At 34.5% G+C, this 17,765-nt stretch overlaps 3 protein-coding genes across 4 annotated transcripts; 2 read left to right on the forward strand and 1 right to left on the reverse strand.

Moving 5' to 3' along the window:
* Positions 1-453: 453 nt before the first annotated feature.
* On the forward strand, positions 454-2,061 carry LOC130621221 (tigger transposable element-derived protein 6-like). Its single transcript, XM_057436534.1, has one exon. The coding sequence runs from the start codon at positions 454-456 to the stop codon at positions 2,059-2,061; it is 1,608 nt and encodes a 535-aa protein (XP_057292517.1).
* A 6,535-nt stretch (positions 2,062-8,596) lies between these two features.
* On the forward strand, positions 8,597-11,710 carry LOC130621716 (uncharacterized). The gene is made up of 4 exons (XM_057437053.1): positions 8,597-9,085; positions 9,681-9,736; positions 10,329-10,370; positions 10,646-11,710. Exons 1-4 carry the CDS (start codon positions 9,032-9,034, stop codon positions 11,148-11,150), a joined length of 657 nt encoding a protein of 218 aa, XP_057293036.1. The 5' UTR covers positions 8,597-9,031; the 3' UTR covers positions 11,151-11,710.
* Positions 9,616-17,698, reverse strand: LOC130621712 (polycomb complex protein BMI-1-B-like). 2 transcript variants are annotated; one of them, XM_057437048.1, is made up of 9 exons: positions 17,164-17,698; positions 16,022-16,118; positions 15,773-15,828; positions 15,188-15,235; positions 14,121-14,196; positions 13,625-13,661; positions 13,379-13,489; positions 12,497-12,580; positions 9,616-9,729 (listed from the first exon to the last, which is right to left on the reverse strand). In XM_057437048.1, exons 1-9 carry the CDS (start codon positions 17,339-17,341, stop codon positions 9,694-9,696), a joined length of 723 nt encoding a protein of 240 aa, XP_057293031.1. In that variant the 5' UTR covers positions 17,342-17,698; the 3' UTR covers positions 9,616-9,693. The 2 variants fall into 2 exon arrangements, with proteins under 2 accessions (XP_057293031.1, XP_057293030.1); XM_057437047.1 differs by lacking the exon at positions 9,616-9,729 and adding an exon at positions 11,645-12,081 and having other exon boundaries at positions 17,164-17,376.
* Between the last annotated feature and the right edge of the window lie 67 nt (positions 17,699-17,765).

Genomic DNA, 17,765 nt, shown 5'->3' on the forward strand with positions numbered 1-17,765 from the left:
CACCACGGTTCACTCGCTTCCCAGTCACTTTACATCCGATGGTACAGTTAGGAAGCGACATGAATTTGTTGAATAGTTTGCTAAGGTTTTTAGGGACGTGCCCAACTACTTTATCGTCATCTGTAACAGCTACAGCAAACTTGTCATGTTCGTTATCTTCTTCCGCTTTTAAACAAAAATTCTCTTCTCCGACTTTTGGGCTCCATATGTCCATGTAAGCATGGTATCCACGGATAAACGAGTCGAAGCGATATTCTTTCTGTTTTATAAGGATAATCTCAATCTGTTGGTCAATGTTTTTGAGAAGCATCTCATTTAGTTGAACGTTCGACATATCTGTGTTCTCTTCAGCTTCTTTAACTTTAAAATAGCATTCGAATCGTGAAGACATTGCAGCGTAAAATTTTAAACTGGAAAGAATTTCGAATTTTGAATTTCTAATGCACATTCAACATGGCAATGTCGAAGCAGCAGCTTGCTGGTAAACTAGCGAAGAAAACTTTATCATTAGATGATAAGATCAAGTTTTTGGATTTCGCCAAAAAAAATCCAAAACTTGGATGTAGAAAACTAGCAGACATTTACAAGATTGGAAAGACAGCCGCAGCAAATATTTTAAGAGACGAAAAGAAAATTCGTGAACAACATGAAATTTTTCGTGAGAAAACAAAAAAACGTAACCGCCATGGCAAGTATCACAAGATAAATGAGATCTTATTCGAATGGTACAAAAGATGTTGCGCTTCTAACATCTACCCTAATGGTGTAATGCTTAAAGAGGAGGCGTTGGAAATTAAGGAAAAACTTCAGAACAGCGATTTTGATAATTTCTCCGCCTCTGACGGTTGGTTGGATCGTTGGAAAACAACATATTCCGTCAAAGAACGTCGTATTGTTGGTGAAGCTGGTGACGTTTCTACAGAAACGGTTACTTCCTGGATGGAGAGGATCAAAGAATTGGTTGAAGGTTATTCACTAGAAAATATTTGGAACATGGACGAGTCTGGCTGTTTTTTTAAAGCTCTACCGGCCAAAGGGTTAGTGGAAAAAGGAAAACAAGCAAAAGGTGGGAAAAAGTCAAAGCTTAGATTAACTGTCGCTTTTTTTGTAAATGCAGCTGGGGAAAAGATCGACCAGCCTGTTGTTATCTGGAAGAGTAAAGTCCCGCGTTGTTTTAAAAAATTGAAAGATCCATCGCGTCCAGCTAACGTTCACTACTTTTCAAATCCTAAATCTTGGATGACATCTCAAGTAATGGAAACTGTACTGGCACGTTTTAACAGAAAACTTTTATTTGAGGACAGAAAAGTTATTCTTTTTCTGGACAACGCCACCTGTCATCCGGAGTCAATGATAGGCCAGTTTTCACAAATCAAAATCATTTTCTTACCGAAGAACACAACTTCAAGGCTTCAACCACTCGATGCGGGGATCATCCAAAACTTCAAGGTGAAGTACAGAAAAAGACTGGTCAAATACGTGCTTGCAAGGATCCAGGAGAATAAATCTGCAACTGAAATTATCAAGAGCGTAGACATACTTATGGCTATTCAATGGGTTCAAGATGCGTGGAAAGAAGTAACCAACTTGACCATCAAAAATTGTTTCGAGAAATGTGGCGTAGTTCAAGGAGAAAGTGAATTGATGGAAGATCAAGAAGATGACTTAGAATTTGAAGCTCTGGTGAAGGAATTAACTGAAGATATGTCTGCTGCAGAATACATCGATTTTGACGCCGATGTTCCAGCTTCGGAGCCAAGAATTAACGAATTAGAAATAAATTGGCGACATCAAATCCGAGAAGCTAGCATTAACGCAATTGAAAATCCAGAGATGGCATGTCAGGTCGAAGAGATTTCCGAGGATGATGATGAGAGTGAAGACGTGGTTGAAGAAGAAATGCTTGGTTTCACCGAGCTAATCACTATGCTTGATAAAATTAAGCGATCTACTATTTTTGATGATACATGCCAAGAAATGTTGTCAACCATTACGAAAAAGATTGAGGAACTTCAGCTTCAAAATAGAAAACAATCCTCAATCAAAGATTATTTCAAATAGGGAGAAAAACGTGTATTGAAAGACCTATAAGATAAATGAAATATATCTTCGTAATATAACTTGGTTTCTTAGTTTATAACCTTAGCAACACTTAAAGGTTGGTTGCAACACCGACAAATTTGAGCTGCTAAACTTACTTTACACAGCCAACTTGGGTTCTTTGCTCGATAAGCTAAATCTATTGATGTTGCCGTCTACCCTAGTGTTGCAAGTCACCCCATGATACCCGCCAGTACTACAAAAAAAGCTTTTTTGGTCAAAATTAGGTCTAAAACTAATTTTTTGGTCAACTTCCTATAAAGCGGACATCCCTCTAAAGCGGACACTTTTTTTTGCACCAATGGTGTCCGCTTTAGAGGGATTCCACTGTAATAATATTATTTAAATAATTTATAAAATGTTTTATGGACAAGAATTTGGCCGATACGAACTAGCCAACATCTTACCAACTATATATGACATGCTAGCATGTTCATACGGGTTCAAGGGACTTACCATTTGGCGTGACAACTTTTAAGTTATCTGTGAATAGGCGGCCACAGAGGTTGAACTTTCTTGCTTAACCAGAATCGAGACCTGATAGTATCCTGATTTTGTTTTCGTTTTTAAACTTCCTTTTGTTTTTGTTAGACTTTATCGTCCACTTCTTTACACATAAAGACTAGAATTTTTATGAAGGCATCTGAATGATGTTGTCGTGAAAACACGGCAAACACCCAATAATACTAGTCCTTAATTCTCATCTTGTTAATAGGTTTTTTAAGGTCTTTTCGTGATAAGGTAGGGTGGGGTACACGTCTATTATTTCTTGTAAATTATTTTTTGTAAACATATTCCAATAACATGTTATCACGAAGTTCTTAAGGCTTTTCTCACCGTTATGTTTGTCCACAGGCATGCGGAATGGTTCGTAGTCGTGCGTGTATAACTAAGATGCGAATGTGAAATAATGTCAAAGGGAATAATTGATTTTGAGCGTTATTATTAGAGGATTATCCGATACCTATAACAGCTGACATGTGCATTAATGTCATCTTATAAATTTAGTGTGGTTACGCTAAGTTGCAATCCACAGACCAAATAAATCTTTGCGTACAAACTTAACTTCTTCCTTCGAAACCTTCTTACTGTCACCAACGCTAAATGTGAGAGTTTAATTCTCTTTAAGCACGTCAATTCAAAGCGCACGCAAGACGGTGCTTAATATTGTGGAACATTTAGAAGCGCTGTTACCCTGCGCTGTTTGTTTTAAAAGTAAAGTCTTTTCGAAATTTTCATAAGCGGTAAAAGCACTATAGAATATAGCAAACCACCATTACGAGTTTGTGTGCGTATTTCTGTTTCCAGTGGACATTGTGTAGCGCGTATGTACGACCACAAAGCGCTAAGTACGACGGTCTTTACGATCTAAGTAGACTTTCGCTTTAAGTAGCAGCGTTTCTCACAATGTTTCATGATAGCTCGTCATGTAAAAAACGCGCAAAAAGCGATTGCGACGTTCAGAAAACGGCAAAACAAATATGGTTATCTTCGAACAGCAAAAAATTGCGAAGCTGATAAAAAAACAGGCCGCGGGAAATTGTCAAAATGCCATTGAACACACAAAAAGCATTACAAGCATTTTGTTAAATTTTATTAAAGTTTTTTGTAAACAGTATATAAAGTGCTTTACTGATGGTAAACTACATTATATATTACAGTTGCTACAATCACAAAGCTAAAACAAAATGCAAAAGATCACTTAAAAAGACATAATAAACCAGATTAACAAATGTAAGAAGAAGAACTAAGAACAAGAAAGAGATAATATAAAGTAAAATGACATATAAAATATAAACTATTAATTAGATATCCACATTATAACTACAAGTAACTCACATGCACACACACATCTACACACTGGACACTATAAACGTCAACTTAACAACCTTACAAATATATAAGACAGAAGTCTCTAATGGACAATTAAACAAACAATTAAAAAAATAGAATAGTGCACTGCGACATCACAACATAGGAACTAATGCACTCATGAACACTTTCTGCATACACTTGTACTAAAATACTTAACAACATAAAAATAGAATAATCAAGGTATAAACACATTAAGACCAGCTAAGACACTACGCACGCATATACAGTTAGCTCACGGTAACACCGAAAACTTGAACTTTCGTTATCTCATCGTTTTCTTTGGTCCTTTGAACTTTCGTTAATACTTTCTTATAATAAAACTCCAGTTAACTCAACCCTCAGATTACTCGAACATTCGTTAACTCGACCCATTTTCGTCTATCCTAATCTTCGGATAACTCGAACTTTATAATTAAGAAAAGGATATCAAAGACTAGATAAATGTCAGGTTTTATTCTATGATGTAATAAGATAGATAATGTTGTGTGTCAAGGAAAATTTAATTTTACCTGCCTTTTTCATCACCAAGATTTCCGGTAACAGTTGCCCCACCACTTACTTTACGGGCAGAAACTTTCGCGTGTCATTAACTTTCGCGTTAAAAAAACGCGAAATATTTGACAAAAAATTTTGCGTTTGCCGATTTTCGAAACAAATTTCCCGGAAAAAGCTTTCGCGAATTCAAAATAAGGTTCATATTCGCGTTAAAAAACTTTCGCGAATGGGTAAAATCCAAGAAAAAAAATTATTCGTTAAATCACATCCCGGGTACTTACCGTAATCAAAAATGTATAAAATATACAAGGTTAGGCTAAGTAAATTTAATTATCTCCCTCTTCCCATTCTGAATCAGTATCGTCTTCACTTTCTTGTATCTTGCTTCCACATGACACTTCAAATTTCTCAACTTTAACATCATAAATTGCTAAGAGATGGCTATCATCAGATTGCTCAACATCATTACTCAGCATCGGATCTATATCTTGGAAAGGATCAATCGATGGCATTTTGCCTGAACCGAATAAAACCAACAGAAGACATAGATCAATTTCGTCATGACGTTGCCGCCTACAGTCGTTACACCGCAAGCCTCCGGCAAAAGGAAGAAAAAGACTGCATCCACAAGCACTACTGTTTCAAATAATCGGAACACCCGAGAAATGCTCGCAGCTCCAAAGAAGAAAAAACACCAAGTGTTATTGTAGTTGACGACGATTAAAGTAGAAATAAATCATTACTTTTGACAATTCCCCGTTTTAATGATTTTTTTATGGTGAAAAAACTTTCGCGTTTTGATTATTTAGAATTTCCAAAGTCATAAACTTTTGCGAAAGTGACCAAAAACGCGAAAAACGCGAAAGTTAATGCCCGCGAAAGTTTCTGCCCCTAAAGTAAACCTTATTTTAGTATAAATTTGTAATAACGGGAGCTTCGCTTAACTCGAACATTAGTTAAGATGTAAACATTTGATAAACACTAGAAAAGAGACCAAAATAAAATTTTAATTTCGTCCCCAAGATGAAACTTTATGTGAAGGAGGGGGGAGGCGGGAGGGAGGGAGGGAGAGGGTACTGGATTTTCAAATCGGAAGTAACTTTTTACAAATTTTAAAAAGTGCGCTGCATCTATGTTATGGACTTTTTAGGTCAAAAATATTAATTAAAAATACAATTTATTTATCTAAAATAAGCATAAGATTTTCGGATAAAATCCGTCATAATCTACACACCATATGTTAAGAAACTGTCAGTCCAGCAAATTGGATCTAATTGAAGACATTTTATTGTTTACCTTACCTTTAAATTTTCTTACCCGTATTTTTATGTTTTCTGTCCTCTTTCCAGCGTTAATTTTCGCGAGAAAACGCAATACAATGCATGATTCTGTAATAGACTACTCGTCAATATAAAAACCTAAATATAGAGTTTTTTTCTTTGCCATATATTTTTATAAAATCCCTGTCGCACTTTCATTTGGGGGAAAGAACTAGTTTTATTACTATTAGCACTTTTAATATTTAATTACTATTACTGCGCAATCTCTTTGCATATTGGAGTGTATTTCGCCATTGGATTTTTCTTTTACAAGCGTGTCTTGTACATGATAGTAACTAACAAAATGCAGCGGCTGCATAAACTATCTCCCATGTTAATGTCAATTACACATCACTGCAACAATGTGTTAAAACCGAAAAATTGATTTACCGAAGGCAGTTTTGCGTAAAAAAAGCTCGTTGAAGACGTAGCAAATTGACCATTTGGGATATAGTTAGTTAGTTGGTCAGTTAGGAGTTGTAAACCAGTACTATCCTCGCAGGCGAGGTAGTAATTACGTCATGATAATATGAACAAATTTAACGTCAAATAATTTACTTTGCGCAAATACTCAGTGACGGAATCTACAATGGTGGCATGAAGATTGTGAAAAAGGCAAAGAAGTTTATAAAAAGTTTTAATCATATTTCTATCACATTATGTGTAACCTTTTTATAAGTTTGTGCAATGCAGTTGAAAGTTAAAAATAAAACAAAAGGGAGATCAACAAAAGAATCCCTTGTGCCTGAACAATATACAGCATGTCACACCATTTCTGACATGGATAGGTGTGAAACGTTTCCATTGCTTCAAAGCCCTTATCATACAATATGACGATTGTGATCAACTTGCACAAATTGCTTTCGATCGGATTAGTAACTATGAATAATTTTATTGCATCTTTAGAAAAGTTCATTCGATTTAATTTACGAAACGGTGTTTTGTGAGTTACAGTTTCAAAAGCCTTCAAATAGTAAACGGCTAACGTCACTTCTCTTTTGTTAAGGTTGTAAGAAAGAATGTGATACAAAATTTGATCATTTAGACGCTAAAGTAAATGCAATACCTGGAATGATTGATGAAGCTCATTGCTTTATGAATCATTTCAGGTATTGCATTTACTTTAGCGGTGAAGACGGCTGCAAAAGCTGTTGAAAACCACGAGAGAGAAAAGGCAAAAAGAGTGAAAGTCGAAGAATTAATGGAAAAGATGAAAGGGGAACGTGATGTTTTAACAAAGGAGAAAGATGGATTACGTCGCTGTGTCTTTAATATAGAGAATGTAAAATTAAAAAATTGGAAGTGCTCAACGCATATCAACAAAATGCAGTGGAAAATCTAAAGAGTAAGAATTGATGAGCAAAATGAGCAGTATGCTTAATACAAAGAGTAAAAAAAGAGTTTATCACCGTGATTCGCAAAACGTTTTATGGCAATGCAAATATTTTTTGCATAACTATTTTATTTGCAAAATTTTTTCAAGAAATTTTTTTAAAAAGAAGCTGAGAGTTGTGGCTGCAATTGAGGAAGTTCAAGAACTGCTTCAATTGCGTGCTGCAGAAATACAAAAAAATTAATTCTTTCCCTAACCCATACTACCTTTATCCATTTTTTATTAACTTTTTTTTTTAATTTTTGTTTCTATTTTCATTAAATTATTTTTTTCTAACTTTTGTTTCTGAATTTTTTTTTGAATTCCGTTTTTAGATTTCCTTTTTTTTTGATTTTTTTTGCATTATTTTCTCTGAATTTTTTTTCTTGTTTCTTCTTTTTTCTGAATTTTTTGTTTTTGATTTTTGCCGAGCCTCTTTTTTGAATTATATTTTTCTAAAATTTTTTACGCCAGACACGGCCACGCGCTATAGTCAGCCACAATTGTCCATCACATACTTTTGATGGACGCGCATTTAGAGAAACGCACTTCATTTCTTAGTGTGATAATTTTTAAGTTTTTTGTGAACAGGCAACAGAAGCTTGACTTTTCCGGCTAAGCTAAAGTTGAGTTCTGATATTACAATTATGTTAATAAAGTAGCTCTTTTTCTTTGCTTTTAAAACTTCCTTGGGTTTTTGTAAGTTTTTACCGGCCAACTTTTTTGAACATGGAGAATTTATATAAAGGCATCTGTATGATGTTGTCGTGAAGAAGCGGAAAATCCCCGACGACGTCATATTTTCTTTTTCAATAATTCTAGTCTTTAATTCTCATCTTATTAATAGGTTTTTTAAGGTCTTTTCGTGATAAAGGTAGGGTGGGGTACACGTCTATATTTTCTTTGTAAATTATGGTTGTAAATAATTCCAATATCATTTAATCACGAATTTTTTATGGCCTTCCTGACAGTTAAGTCTGTCCTCGTGTGTCACAAGGAAAAGCTTGTAACTGTGGTACAGATGAGAAACGTCGCTTTCGCAATCGATTTTTTATATGACGAGCTTTTATCAAACTTTAACTACAGAAAAGGCTGCTGTAGTCAACCTCCGGCAATGTGTCATACTGCCTCTATTAAGGCTAAAGTACACTCGCAAAACACGTTTGCGCTTTTCAGTCATACGTCCAAACGACACAATGTCCGCTGGAAACAGAAATATAAACACGAAATCAAAATGGTGGTGATGCAAGCAAATTTAGTGGTCAAGATCATGAAAATGCATTGCTATTTTCTGCAGTACTTTTATCGCTCATAAAAATTTCAAAATAATTTTACTTCTAAAACAAACAACAACGCAGGTTAATAACACTTCTAAATATTCCGCAATAATGAACGCTGTCTTGCGTGCGGTTTAAATTGACGTGCTTAAAGAGAATTAAACTCTCACACTTAGCGTTGGTGATAGTAAGAAGGTTTTGAAGAATGAGGTTAAGTTTGTACGCTAATATTTGTTAGGTCTGTGGGTTGTAACTCGGCGCAACCGTACTATACTTTAACAATATAATATTGAAAGCAATAAACAATTGAGTATTTGTAAAAAGATAATTTAAGCTTAGAGACAGCATGGTTATCGCGGTCAATGAATTATACATTATGATATAACATGTCGCGTGAGCTGAATAACTAATAGCTGTGCGATTAAGTTAACTTGTTAGAAAAATTTAAATATGAATGGCTAGCTGGAAAAAAAAGTTAAATTTAACAATTTTAAGCGAAGTGAAAAAATAAGAAAAAAAACAAGGTTGATAGAGATTAGGTTGAAAATGATGTTTTGTTTTAAAATACGTTATTTAAGGATTTGTTTGGAAAAATGAAGCTTGGTACTTGTTTTATTCTGGTCTTTATTTTATACCGTGATATTTCGGTGAGTAAGACTTTTCTTTAGTTATTTTTTATTTAAATAATAATTTTAATCATTAATTTTAATCCGTTTTTTAGACTTTCCCTTTTTTTTTCAGTTAAACTTTCATGCTTGGTTACAAATATTTATGAAAAATTCTTAAAAGTTTCATTTTTTAAGCCAAGGGGGAGAAGAGGAGGAAGAGGGTGGCTGCACAGGAGCCAGTGCAATTTGTTTCTGCCCTAGGGAGTACCATGGTTGGCACAAAGGGAAGAAGATTTTGCAAAGCGCACTTTAATACGATGCAATTTATGATTATTTTTTTTAAACTTCAAAAATATATTGTAAGGGGAGAATGTAAGGGACGAGAGGTGGTGTATTGCAGCCTCGGCTCCAAATTACTACTAACCTGACTGAAATTGAGGTTGACTTTAAATAATAAAAAAAAATTCGGCAATGATCAGTGGTCAGGCCATTCTCGTCTCCAGAGCTTTTTGAAATTAATTCGAACGAAAGTGGACGTTTCAATCACAAAGAGCTCTGGGTACAAGAATGTGATGATGCCAATGAAGCTGTACTCAGGTACACCAAGTTGATTAATTATGTTTTTAACTTTTAGAATGTAGCTTCGCTTATTCCAAATAGTGGCTCATCAGGAACCCAAGCATCTACAAGGTAAAAAAAGACACGCATCTTATGAGTGATTAAGGCCTCTCTCTCTCTTCAAACTTACACGTAATTTTTACGTAGTTACACCAGCTTCGTTCACAGGAAATTTTTGCATTTTACATAATTTTAAAAGGGTGCTCCGTAACAAAAGCTAAGGAGCCAAAAACCTGGGGACGAGGCTGGAAGTAATATGCTAAAAAATATACACGTATTTTTATTCCTATTTTGTATTGATTGGATAATCGCAAGATATATTATCGACTCACATAAGAGCTAATATATTCATTGTTATTCTGTTCTCTTTATTAACTGCAGAAGTAATATGAAACAGAGAAAAACCCAGCGCCAACAAAAAAATCTATCAATGTGTTCACCATTAACGTAGAATTTCATTTCTTCACAAAATCGTTTACAGGTTCCACCAACCTCGTTCCCAGGGCATTTTACATTTCTGATGAATTTAATAGCGGCGCTACATATTACCGGCTCAGGGACCACAAGACCCTGGGGTCGAGGTTGATGGCAAGTTTCTCCATGTTGTGACATGAAGTTTCCCTTTCGGCTACCATGTTGATAACATTAATCATTTTATTTTTAGTAATTGTGTCAGTAACTGCGGCAACGAATCATTTGTGACCGGGTAAGGTGATTCATTTATATTTGTCCCTATATGATTATCAAGTAAATCTAAATGTACCACGGCCTTTTTTATCTGGGCCTAACTTGTGTGCTTACAAGGTTGTCTTAAGGTTGCGCGTACCTTATCAATTTATGGGTACACATGTTTTACACAAAAAGAACATTAAATTTTGCAATTTTTATCTCTCCGTAAAAAAAGTTTGATACTGCTATCTCTTAAAAAAAGATAATAATTGCGCAATCAATCTTATCTTTTCATCTTTTTTTTCATTTCAGAACTGTCCTATTTTTTCTATTGTTATTCACATGCGCTTTTTGTGGTATCTTCATCAAGAAAAAGAAAATTTGGAAAAAGATCAGGAACAGATTATTTGCAAAGAAGGTTTCTACCGTACATCCTTTGGAGTCCTCCATTCGAGCAAATCCTACATACAATGTCCGTTCGGACCGAGTTAGTGTGATTGATCCTACACAGTATTACGCTCAGTTATTTGGATGCGCTCGGATGGACGACCCAGAATTTATTGTGGTCAATACGGAGCTACCTTCATACTCAGAACACGACAATGCAACCACGCAGCAAAATATGGCCGAAGACGCTCCTCCGTTGTACAACGATGAAATAAACACTCCCACAGAGGTGCAACAAAACCCACCTGATTTTCCTCCAACGTATACCTGCAGCAACGGGGAAAATGGAACTCCACCAGAGATGTCCCAACACCCGAACGATCTTCCTCCAACGTACAGCTCCATATACATCAGGGGTGAAGAGACATAGACGCCATGTATGCAATAATACCATACACACCCATCTACTTTATGGCATATAAAAGCTTGTATACATTTCCTGTATACATGACATTTCGGAAGAAGTACAAGACGGGGACACGATGCAACCAAAAGTTATCATAGCATTCTGACGTCATTCGAAATTCCTATCTCACCTTAGAACTAGCATTCAAACTAGAAGCACAAACGAAAGAAGGTTAGATTGACATAAGTAGACTTCATATTGTGGCAAATGTTTTTTCTTTACAATAGTGGAAACATTTTTTGTTGCTGTTAACACAACTCAATTGGTGTAACAGGAGCTAAATCCATTCAAAGAGATAACTCACTTGATGTAACAGGAGCTTAAATCATTTCAAAGAGAGAACAATAAAGATTGAGTTGCTGTACGACAGGTAGTATTCACTAAAAAGGTTATAACTTGTTCATAGAGGTCTGGATATTAGGTTGGATACACTTCCAATAGAAGTAGAATACTTCGGATTTGTAAATATGTAAATTCTTGTACATAAAAAATAATTTAATAAATAAATAATAAATCACGTGACACCATTCATTTCTTCCTGTTCACGCGGTAATATAATTTCTAGAGAATCAGAATTCGAGTTTGTATCTAGCGTTTCACTGGGCGGTATGTCTAGTTCAATTTCACTGTCGTGAGGTTCTGTATCCATATCCTCTGCGTTGGAGCAAGTGTTCTCCTGCGTTGGTTTTGCCTCAGAAATATGAATATTTTGGTTATTTTCAAGATCGCCATCGCCTTTTGACCCGGTTTCTAAGCTTTCACCTAGGCCTTCTTCATGCCTGGTATCTATGTTCGTTTTAAGTTCATTATTCACATCATCTTTTTCACAGCCTTCCTGCTCTTGTTGTGATTCGAACTTGGGATACAAACTAAAGTGAAGTTCTAACGGCTTTCTCTGAAGAAATGAAAATCGTATAAACTTAGTAAGTTCGTAAACTTTTAGGGTTCTTTTTTTTTGTTCCTTGTATGCTTCAACTATTTTTACCGTACTATACTTCAAACATGCACTTACGCATTTTATGATGGAGAATCATCCTTATTATTAAAAATAAAGGAGATAGTAACAACAAAAACAAATTATTACGACCAATGAAAAACGCAGAGTAAAAGAGAGATTCTGTTTTGTGATTGGCCTAAAACCTTCAAACCACGTATTTTAGTTGCATAGAAGAGCACAGAATTATTTACGTACATGTGGCGTGAGTTCGCAGTGCTTCAAATTCTCGAGTGAAGATGTATGTCACATGTCACATGTTAGGGTAGTGTTTTATTTAAACCATGATTTCAAAAAACAAGAAGCGGTAACTAACCTCCCTGTACAAACCATAGATTTGGACGAGTTGTTTTAACGTTAACTCGTCAAGTAGTGTTTCATCACCTCGCCACAATTCAAGCTAAAAGAAACAAACCGATGCATCAATACTTTGCTTTTAGCAAGCATAAAGCAAATAATTCTAGTTACATTCGTGTGCGGTTAAAAAAAAGATTTAAAAGTAGATTTCGTAATAATTTACGCCGCAGAATCCCTAAAACGTGATACTAAATAAATTAACTAAAAAGAGAAAAATTTGACTCGCTGAGTATCATTTTTTGCCGACAAAAATTTTCTAACGACTTTATTTTTCGGTGAATAAGGTTGTCTACTGATTTTTGTTTCTTCTTCCTGTAGCGCATAAAAATCAAAATGCCTAGCATTTTTTAAGTTGTCTGATATAAAAAGAAGAATATGAAAATTTCCTTTTTGCATGCATATCAAAAAACGTTCTTCCGTTACTTTATCCAAAATTAGTCGGCAAAAATTGACTAAATTCGGCATAGTGCGACAAAATCAACAAGACCACTAAAAGCAATACTTCGCTGTTTATGTTTTTGTGTTAACGATTGATGGACCGGTGTAACGAATTTGAATAAATGTTGTATAACACACATAATCACAATACTTGTAATTATGCGTGTTATACAACATTAAAAACAACAGCTGCTCAACTTGTAAGACGCAGTGAAAAAGTTACTACCCTCCTTCCACATTCCGCCCCCCCCCCCCCCCCCCGCCCCTCACAGAAAAAAATTTGAGAAGGTATAGGGGCGCAGGTCAAAACGTATATTAAATTAAAGAATAAGGGCACTCCTCAGCTGATTTCGACAAAAATAAACAAATAAACAACAAACAAAGGTTAGAAACAACAACAGACCTCAAACATATCCTGAGATATATCAAACTTGTGCTGTACAAACTTTTTTAAAACACCGACAGGCATTTCAGGTTGACAACATAAGTATCTTGTTGGAAATAACTGAAGGACCTAAAAAGCGGAACGATTCAAGTTAAAAAAAATAGTAAATAGAAAAAAACGGGTATGATGGAGGACTCACGTTTCTTTAGTAATAAAGTGCCAATGTCAGACAACTTTAAAATAATCAAACAAAATACAATGTACCTTTTCTGTTTTGATTCTCTCCATACGTGACGTCCCTCTGCAATAAAAAATGCAAGATATGCACTTGTTCACATCAATAGATGAATACATTTATAAAAATGTATGAATTGGTTGCCTCATAAAATTCATAACAGATCTATAAGATCTTAATCAAGATTATTAACCCTAACCTAAACCTTAACCCTAATCCTAACCCCAACCTCTTCAGTTACCAATAGAACTGTTATCAATGAGGGTCCTGCGAAGGGGTCCTAGTGCATTTAAAGCTCCCATTTTAGCAACGGAGGGTACGCAAGCACAACAGCCGCTTAACTAGACAACCACCTAAGACATCAATCCTACTCTCATGATGAAATTTAAGCAGAAAGGATCAATTCACATGTCTCTGTTATGACTCGGCCGGGTTTTGAACCGAAGACTTTTGCATTAAAGGCAAACGCTCTTCCACAAGGCCACCAGTCCTTCCAGAATGTAGTTAAACCTTACACAGTCATACCTGAAATATTTCAAGGTGACTAATATCCTAGTGTCGTGTGGGGAATGTTCTGTGGAAGTTGTGGTAGCACCATTTTCTAAAGAAAAGAACATAAAGAAATTAAAAATCAAGCTAGGGGGAACTCTTTCTTATTGCTAAAAATACAAGAACGTAGTTACAGATTTCTCCTCCAACAGAAGTATGTGTTTAAGAATAAGATGTTATATTTACTATTGGGTGAAGACATCTGAGTGTCCACCCTGGACAAAGCCCAGATTTTTTTACTTTCTTAACATAAACGGAAGCAACGCAACAAACTGGCTATTAGCTGTGAAAATGCTACATTTGAAAATAGATGTAGAAATAAAAACATTAGAAGAAAAAGCCATTTGGCATTATAAGTTTCATAAACTTGACCAAAATACCTTTACTTTTATGATTAGATGAGATATTAATTTTGACTACTTTCCCTGACCATTACAAGATTTCGTCAAAATTCCTCACCCCTACAAACTGTATCATCTATTAGCCATAACAAAACCCATATGGAGCAGAATTAAATTTTCAGCTGGCAGCGCCGTGCTTCGCCAACGTCGCAACAACAGTGGCTAGAAATCATGCCTAATAACGAATCTCCACGTACGGTTTTTACGATGATCGTCATCAATACAAGAATTTGATTGGTCGCGATTTTCGTCGAGGCGAAAAGGTTTCTACTTTTCGTCACAAAAATCGTCGCGAATATCGTCCAGTGGAGATTCGGCCTAATCACGAAAGATAAGCGGCGGAACACCATTTTTCAAACTTTTAAAAAAATATGAGAGAAAATTGAACCATCTTAAAATCAAAAATTAAGAAAAACTATTAAAAAAAATATTAGAGGTCAAATCTTAAATCTCTGGTTTGGTTTCGCACTATATTCACAAAATGCGAAAAAAAAGGTGCAAATTGATTTCTTTTTTTAACCCCCATAAATTATGCATGATAAATATCGTGATTTGAATCAGGTGTTTTTTTCTGCAATGACGCATCTCCTAGCCATTAACGTCACACAGTGAAAATAATATTAATAATAATAAAATATTCACCATTAGAAATGTCCAATTTTCGCCATTCATATCTGCGCTGTTCCTCTTCTAAATGTATGAGTATATTACTTTTTAGATGAATACACGTTTCCCGTTTTTTTTTTTTAAATTTTAGAATTTTGAGATTTCGACTTTAAGATGACTTTCAGCATCATTGAATTGGTGTGTATAAATTTTCAACTTAACCAGTCATGTGAAAATGCTTTTTTGGTGGTACTAATGTTACGCTTAAATTCTTTTTAATTTTTGGTTTAGGCTAATAAGCTTCTGTTTCAAGCATTTAGAAGTCAATAAGTGCAAAATTAAAAAAAAACTGTTTTATACGAATCTAAAGATTTCACATTTTATCAAGTTTTAGGTGAGGATTTTAAAAATCACATTCATTTTGTTTGACAAAGTTGAGAAATAGCAGCGGTACATCAAAGAAAACTAATTTGGGAAAAGGTGTATTCGAGACAAACACGTAGTCTAATGTGGTAAGACTAGACCATGTTCTCAAGATAATACCTCCCGCTTTCACAAACAGGTAACCTCTGAACACGTAACATAAGAATAATTTTATTAGATGTATTAAAATCAATATACTTGCAAAAAGATCTGGAACAAGTTTATACACAATTTCTTGAAGACTGGGATCTGACCTAAAATGTAGGATAGAAATTGGAGCTATGTTTCACGAAGGATTTTATTTAAGGATTTAAAATATTATATCCATTTTTGTAAAATCTTTTTTAAAGCTTTGGCACATCAAACAAAATAAAAACAGCTTTTTGAAAAAAACATCTAATATGTGTATGCTTTGTTTCTTTGTTTTACAAATCTATGTTGACTTACCTGATATACTCTAGCGGTTTAGTTTTATGAATCTCTGTGTTACATTTCGGACAGTTGTACGACAATTCGAGATGTTTGATAATGCAACTCTTACAAACTGAAATCAAACAAAAATCGATTAATCCTACATTAGCTATAACCTTAACATATCTTACTAAAAAGACATGTCGGAAAATATTTGACATTATCCATGGCAGGGTTTTCCCCCACAAGACCCAGCATGTGTTTCTGAAATAACTCCGTATTGGATTATTAACAAAAATTGATATTAGCAATCAGTATGTTCTGAATTCAGGAATATAGGTTTACAACGCTCCCAAATTTCAATGCAAACACCAAATAGTGTTTTCTTTTTTCTCTCCAACTTGTTCTTTTATCAAGAAAAAGTTTAATATAAGAGAAATGTATAAAATATATCAAATTTACTAGTCAATCACAGGGTTTAATCTCTGCATTAGTTCTACAATATCTTTCTAAAATCGTACGTTTTTTTAATATTCCGTATTTTTTACACTTCGTACGTCCAAAGAAAAAAACACGAGGTTGTAAACGTATTTCGTATACACGTTTTTTTATAAGAACGTCAAATTTCGGCTGCGCTGGATGTGCTTATTTTTACTTTTTTTTAGCTTCAAATGTCCTTATTTTGTGCTTTTCCAAAAATAGTAAACATACGGTCAAATTTACGGATGTTGATGAATATTTTATTAGGATTGGAAGAAATAGATGATGTTGAAGTTATCGTATAGCTAGCAAAAAGAACAAGAAACTGTTTGGAAAATCTATAAAGGAATTCAGGCTGAGTTCGTTCTTAATTTTTTCTTAAATTTCGACAAAATCTCAGCCGCAACGTTCTTATAAGCTAGGTATATACAAGTACTATGCAATTTTACAATTCAACACAGTAGGGTTAATTGGTTTTTACCAATGGATATTTTTGCGTTATTACTTTGTAATTTATTGGCAGTTAGAAACAATCTCATTATTATTAGCAATGGCCATTCGGTACCTAACCAAAATCGTACTCAAATAAACATCGAAGTAGCAAAAAATGATATAAGAGTAGACGAATCATACTGACAACATCAAAAATAATCGACAATACAAAAATTTATAGAAGTATAGACATAAACCCCACTTACATGAATGCAGACATTCCACTATTGTTGTCGCATCGACCAAATATCCTTTGCATAATGAACATACCAAGTAAGGATTAATATTTTGCAGAGTAATACTTTTCTGCATTCTGCATACAAAAAGAAAATAGTTATCAATAAACAGTAAGACAACAAACAAATAAATGTTAGCAAACCACATAAAGGAAATTCATTTGTCCAATCAGGGAAAGTCACTTTATTTGTCCAATCAGAGAAATGATTTCATTTGTACAATCAGAGAAATGAATTCATTTGTCCAATCAGAGAAAGTTAGAAAAAAGCAATTCTTTTGTTCAACCACAGAAAAGCACATAAAGGAGGTTCGTAGCACAAGCGAAAATATTTCCCCCAAATTATATGCGCATACGTATCCATTGTAACATCACATGACAAATCATACTGACATTATTTACGAGTCATTTAAACCTGAAAAACACCTGTTTATTTTAAAATGAAATATACAACAAGACAGGTATTCATTCTCATCTCCACTCCATATCGAAACAAATAAGACAATAACAATGATACAAAAGGATTGGCCATTTTACTAATTAATCCTTGTAATGCTATTAATTTATGAACAA

This window comes from Hydractinia symbiolongicarpus, chromosome 12 (genome assembly GCF_029227915.1).
Source record: "Hydractinia symbiolongicarpus strain clone_291-10 chromosome 12, HSymV2.1, whole genome shotgun sequence".
In the NCBI taxonomy this organism is placed as follows: domain Eukaryota; kingdom Metazoa; phylum Cnidaria; class Hydrozoa; order Anthoathecata; family Hydractiniidae; genus Hydractinia; species Hydractinia symbiolongicarpus.

Coding starts and splice junctions, on each gene's coding strand:
- LOC130621716 (XM_057437053.1), top strand. CDS start 9,032: ATGAAGCTTGGTACTTGTTTTATTCTGGTCTTTATTTTATACCGTGAT. Junction 9,086..9,680: donor TTTTATACCGTGATATTTCG/GTGAGTAAGACT, acceptor TTTAACTTTTAG/AATGTAGCTTCGCTTATTCC. Junction 10,371..10,645: donor AACGAATCATTTGTGACCGG/GTAAGGTGATTC, acceptor TTTTCATTTCAG/AACTGTCCTATTTTTTCTAT.
- LOC130621221 (XM_057436534.1), top strand. CDS start 454: ATGGCAATGTCGAAGCAGCAGCTTGCTGGTAAACTAGCGAAGAAAACT.
- LOC130621712 (XM_057437047.1), bottom strand. CDS start 17,341: ATGTGGTTTGCTAACATTTATTTGTTTGTTGTCTTACTGTTTATTGAT. Junction 13,662..14,120: donor GTCACCTTGAAATATTTCAG/GTATGACTGTGT, acceptor TTTTTATTGCAG/AGGGACGTCACGTATGGAGA. Junction 12,082..12,496: donor TCTATGGTTTGTACAGGGAG/GTTAGTTACCGC, acceptor TCATTTCTTCAG/AGAAAGCCGTTAGAACTTCA.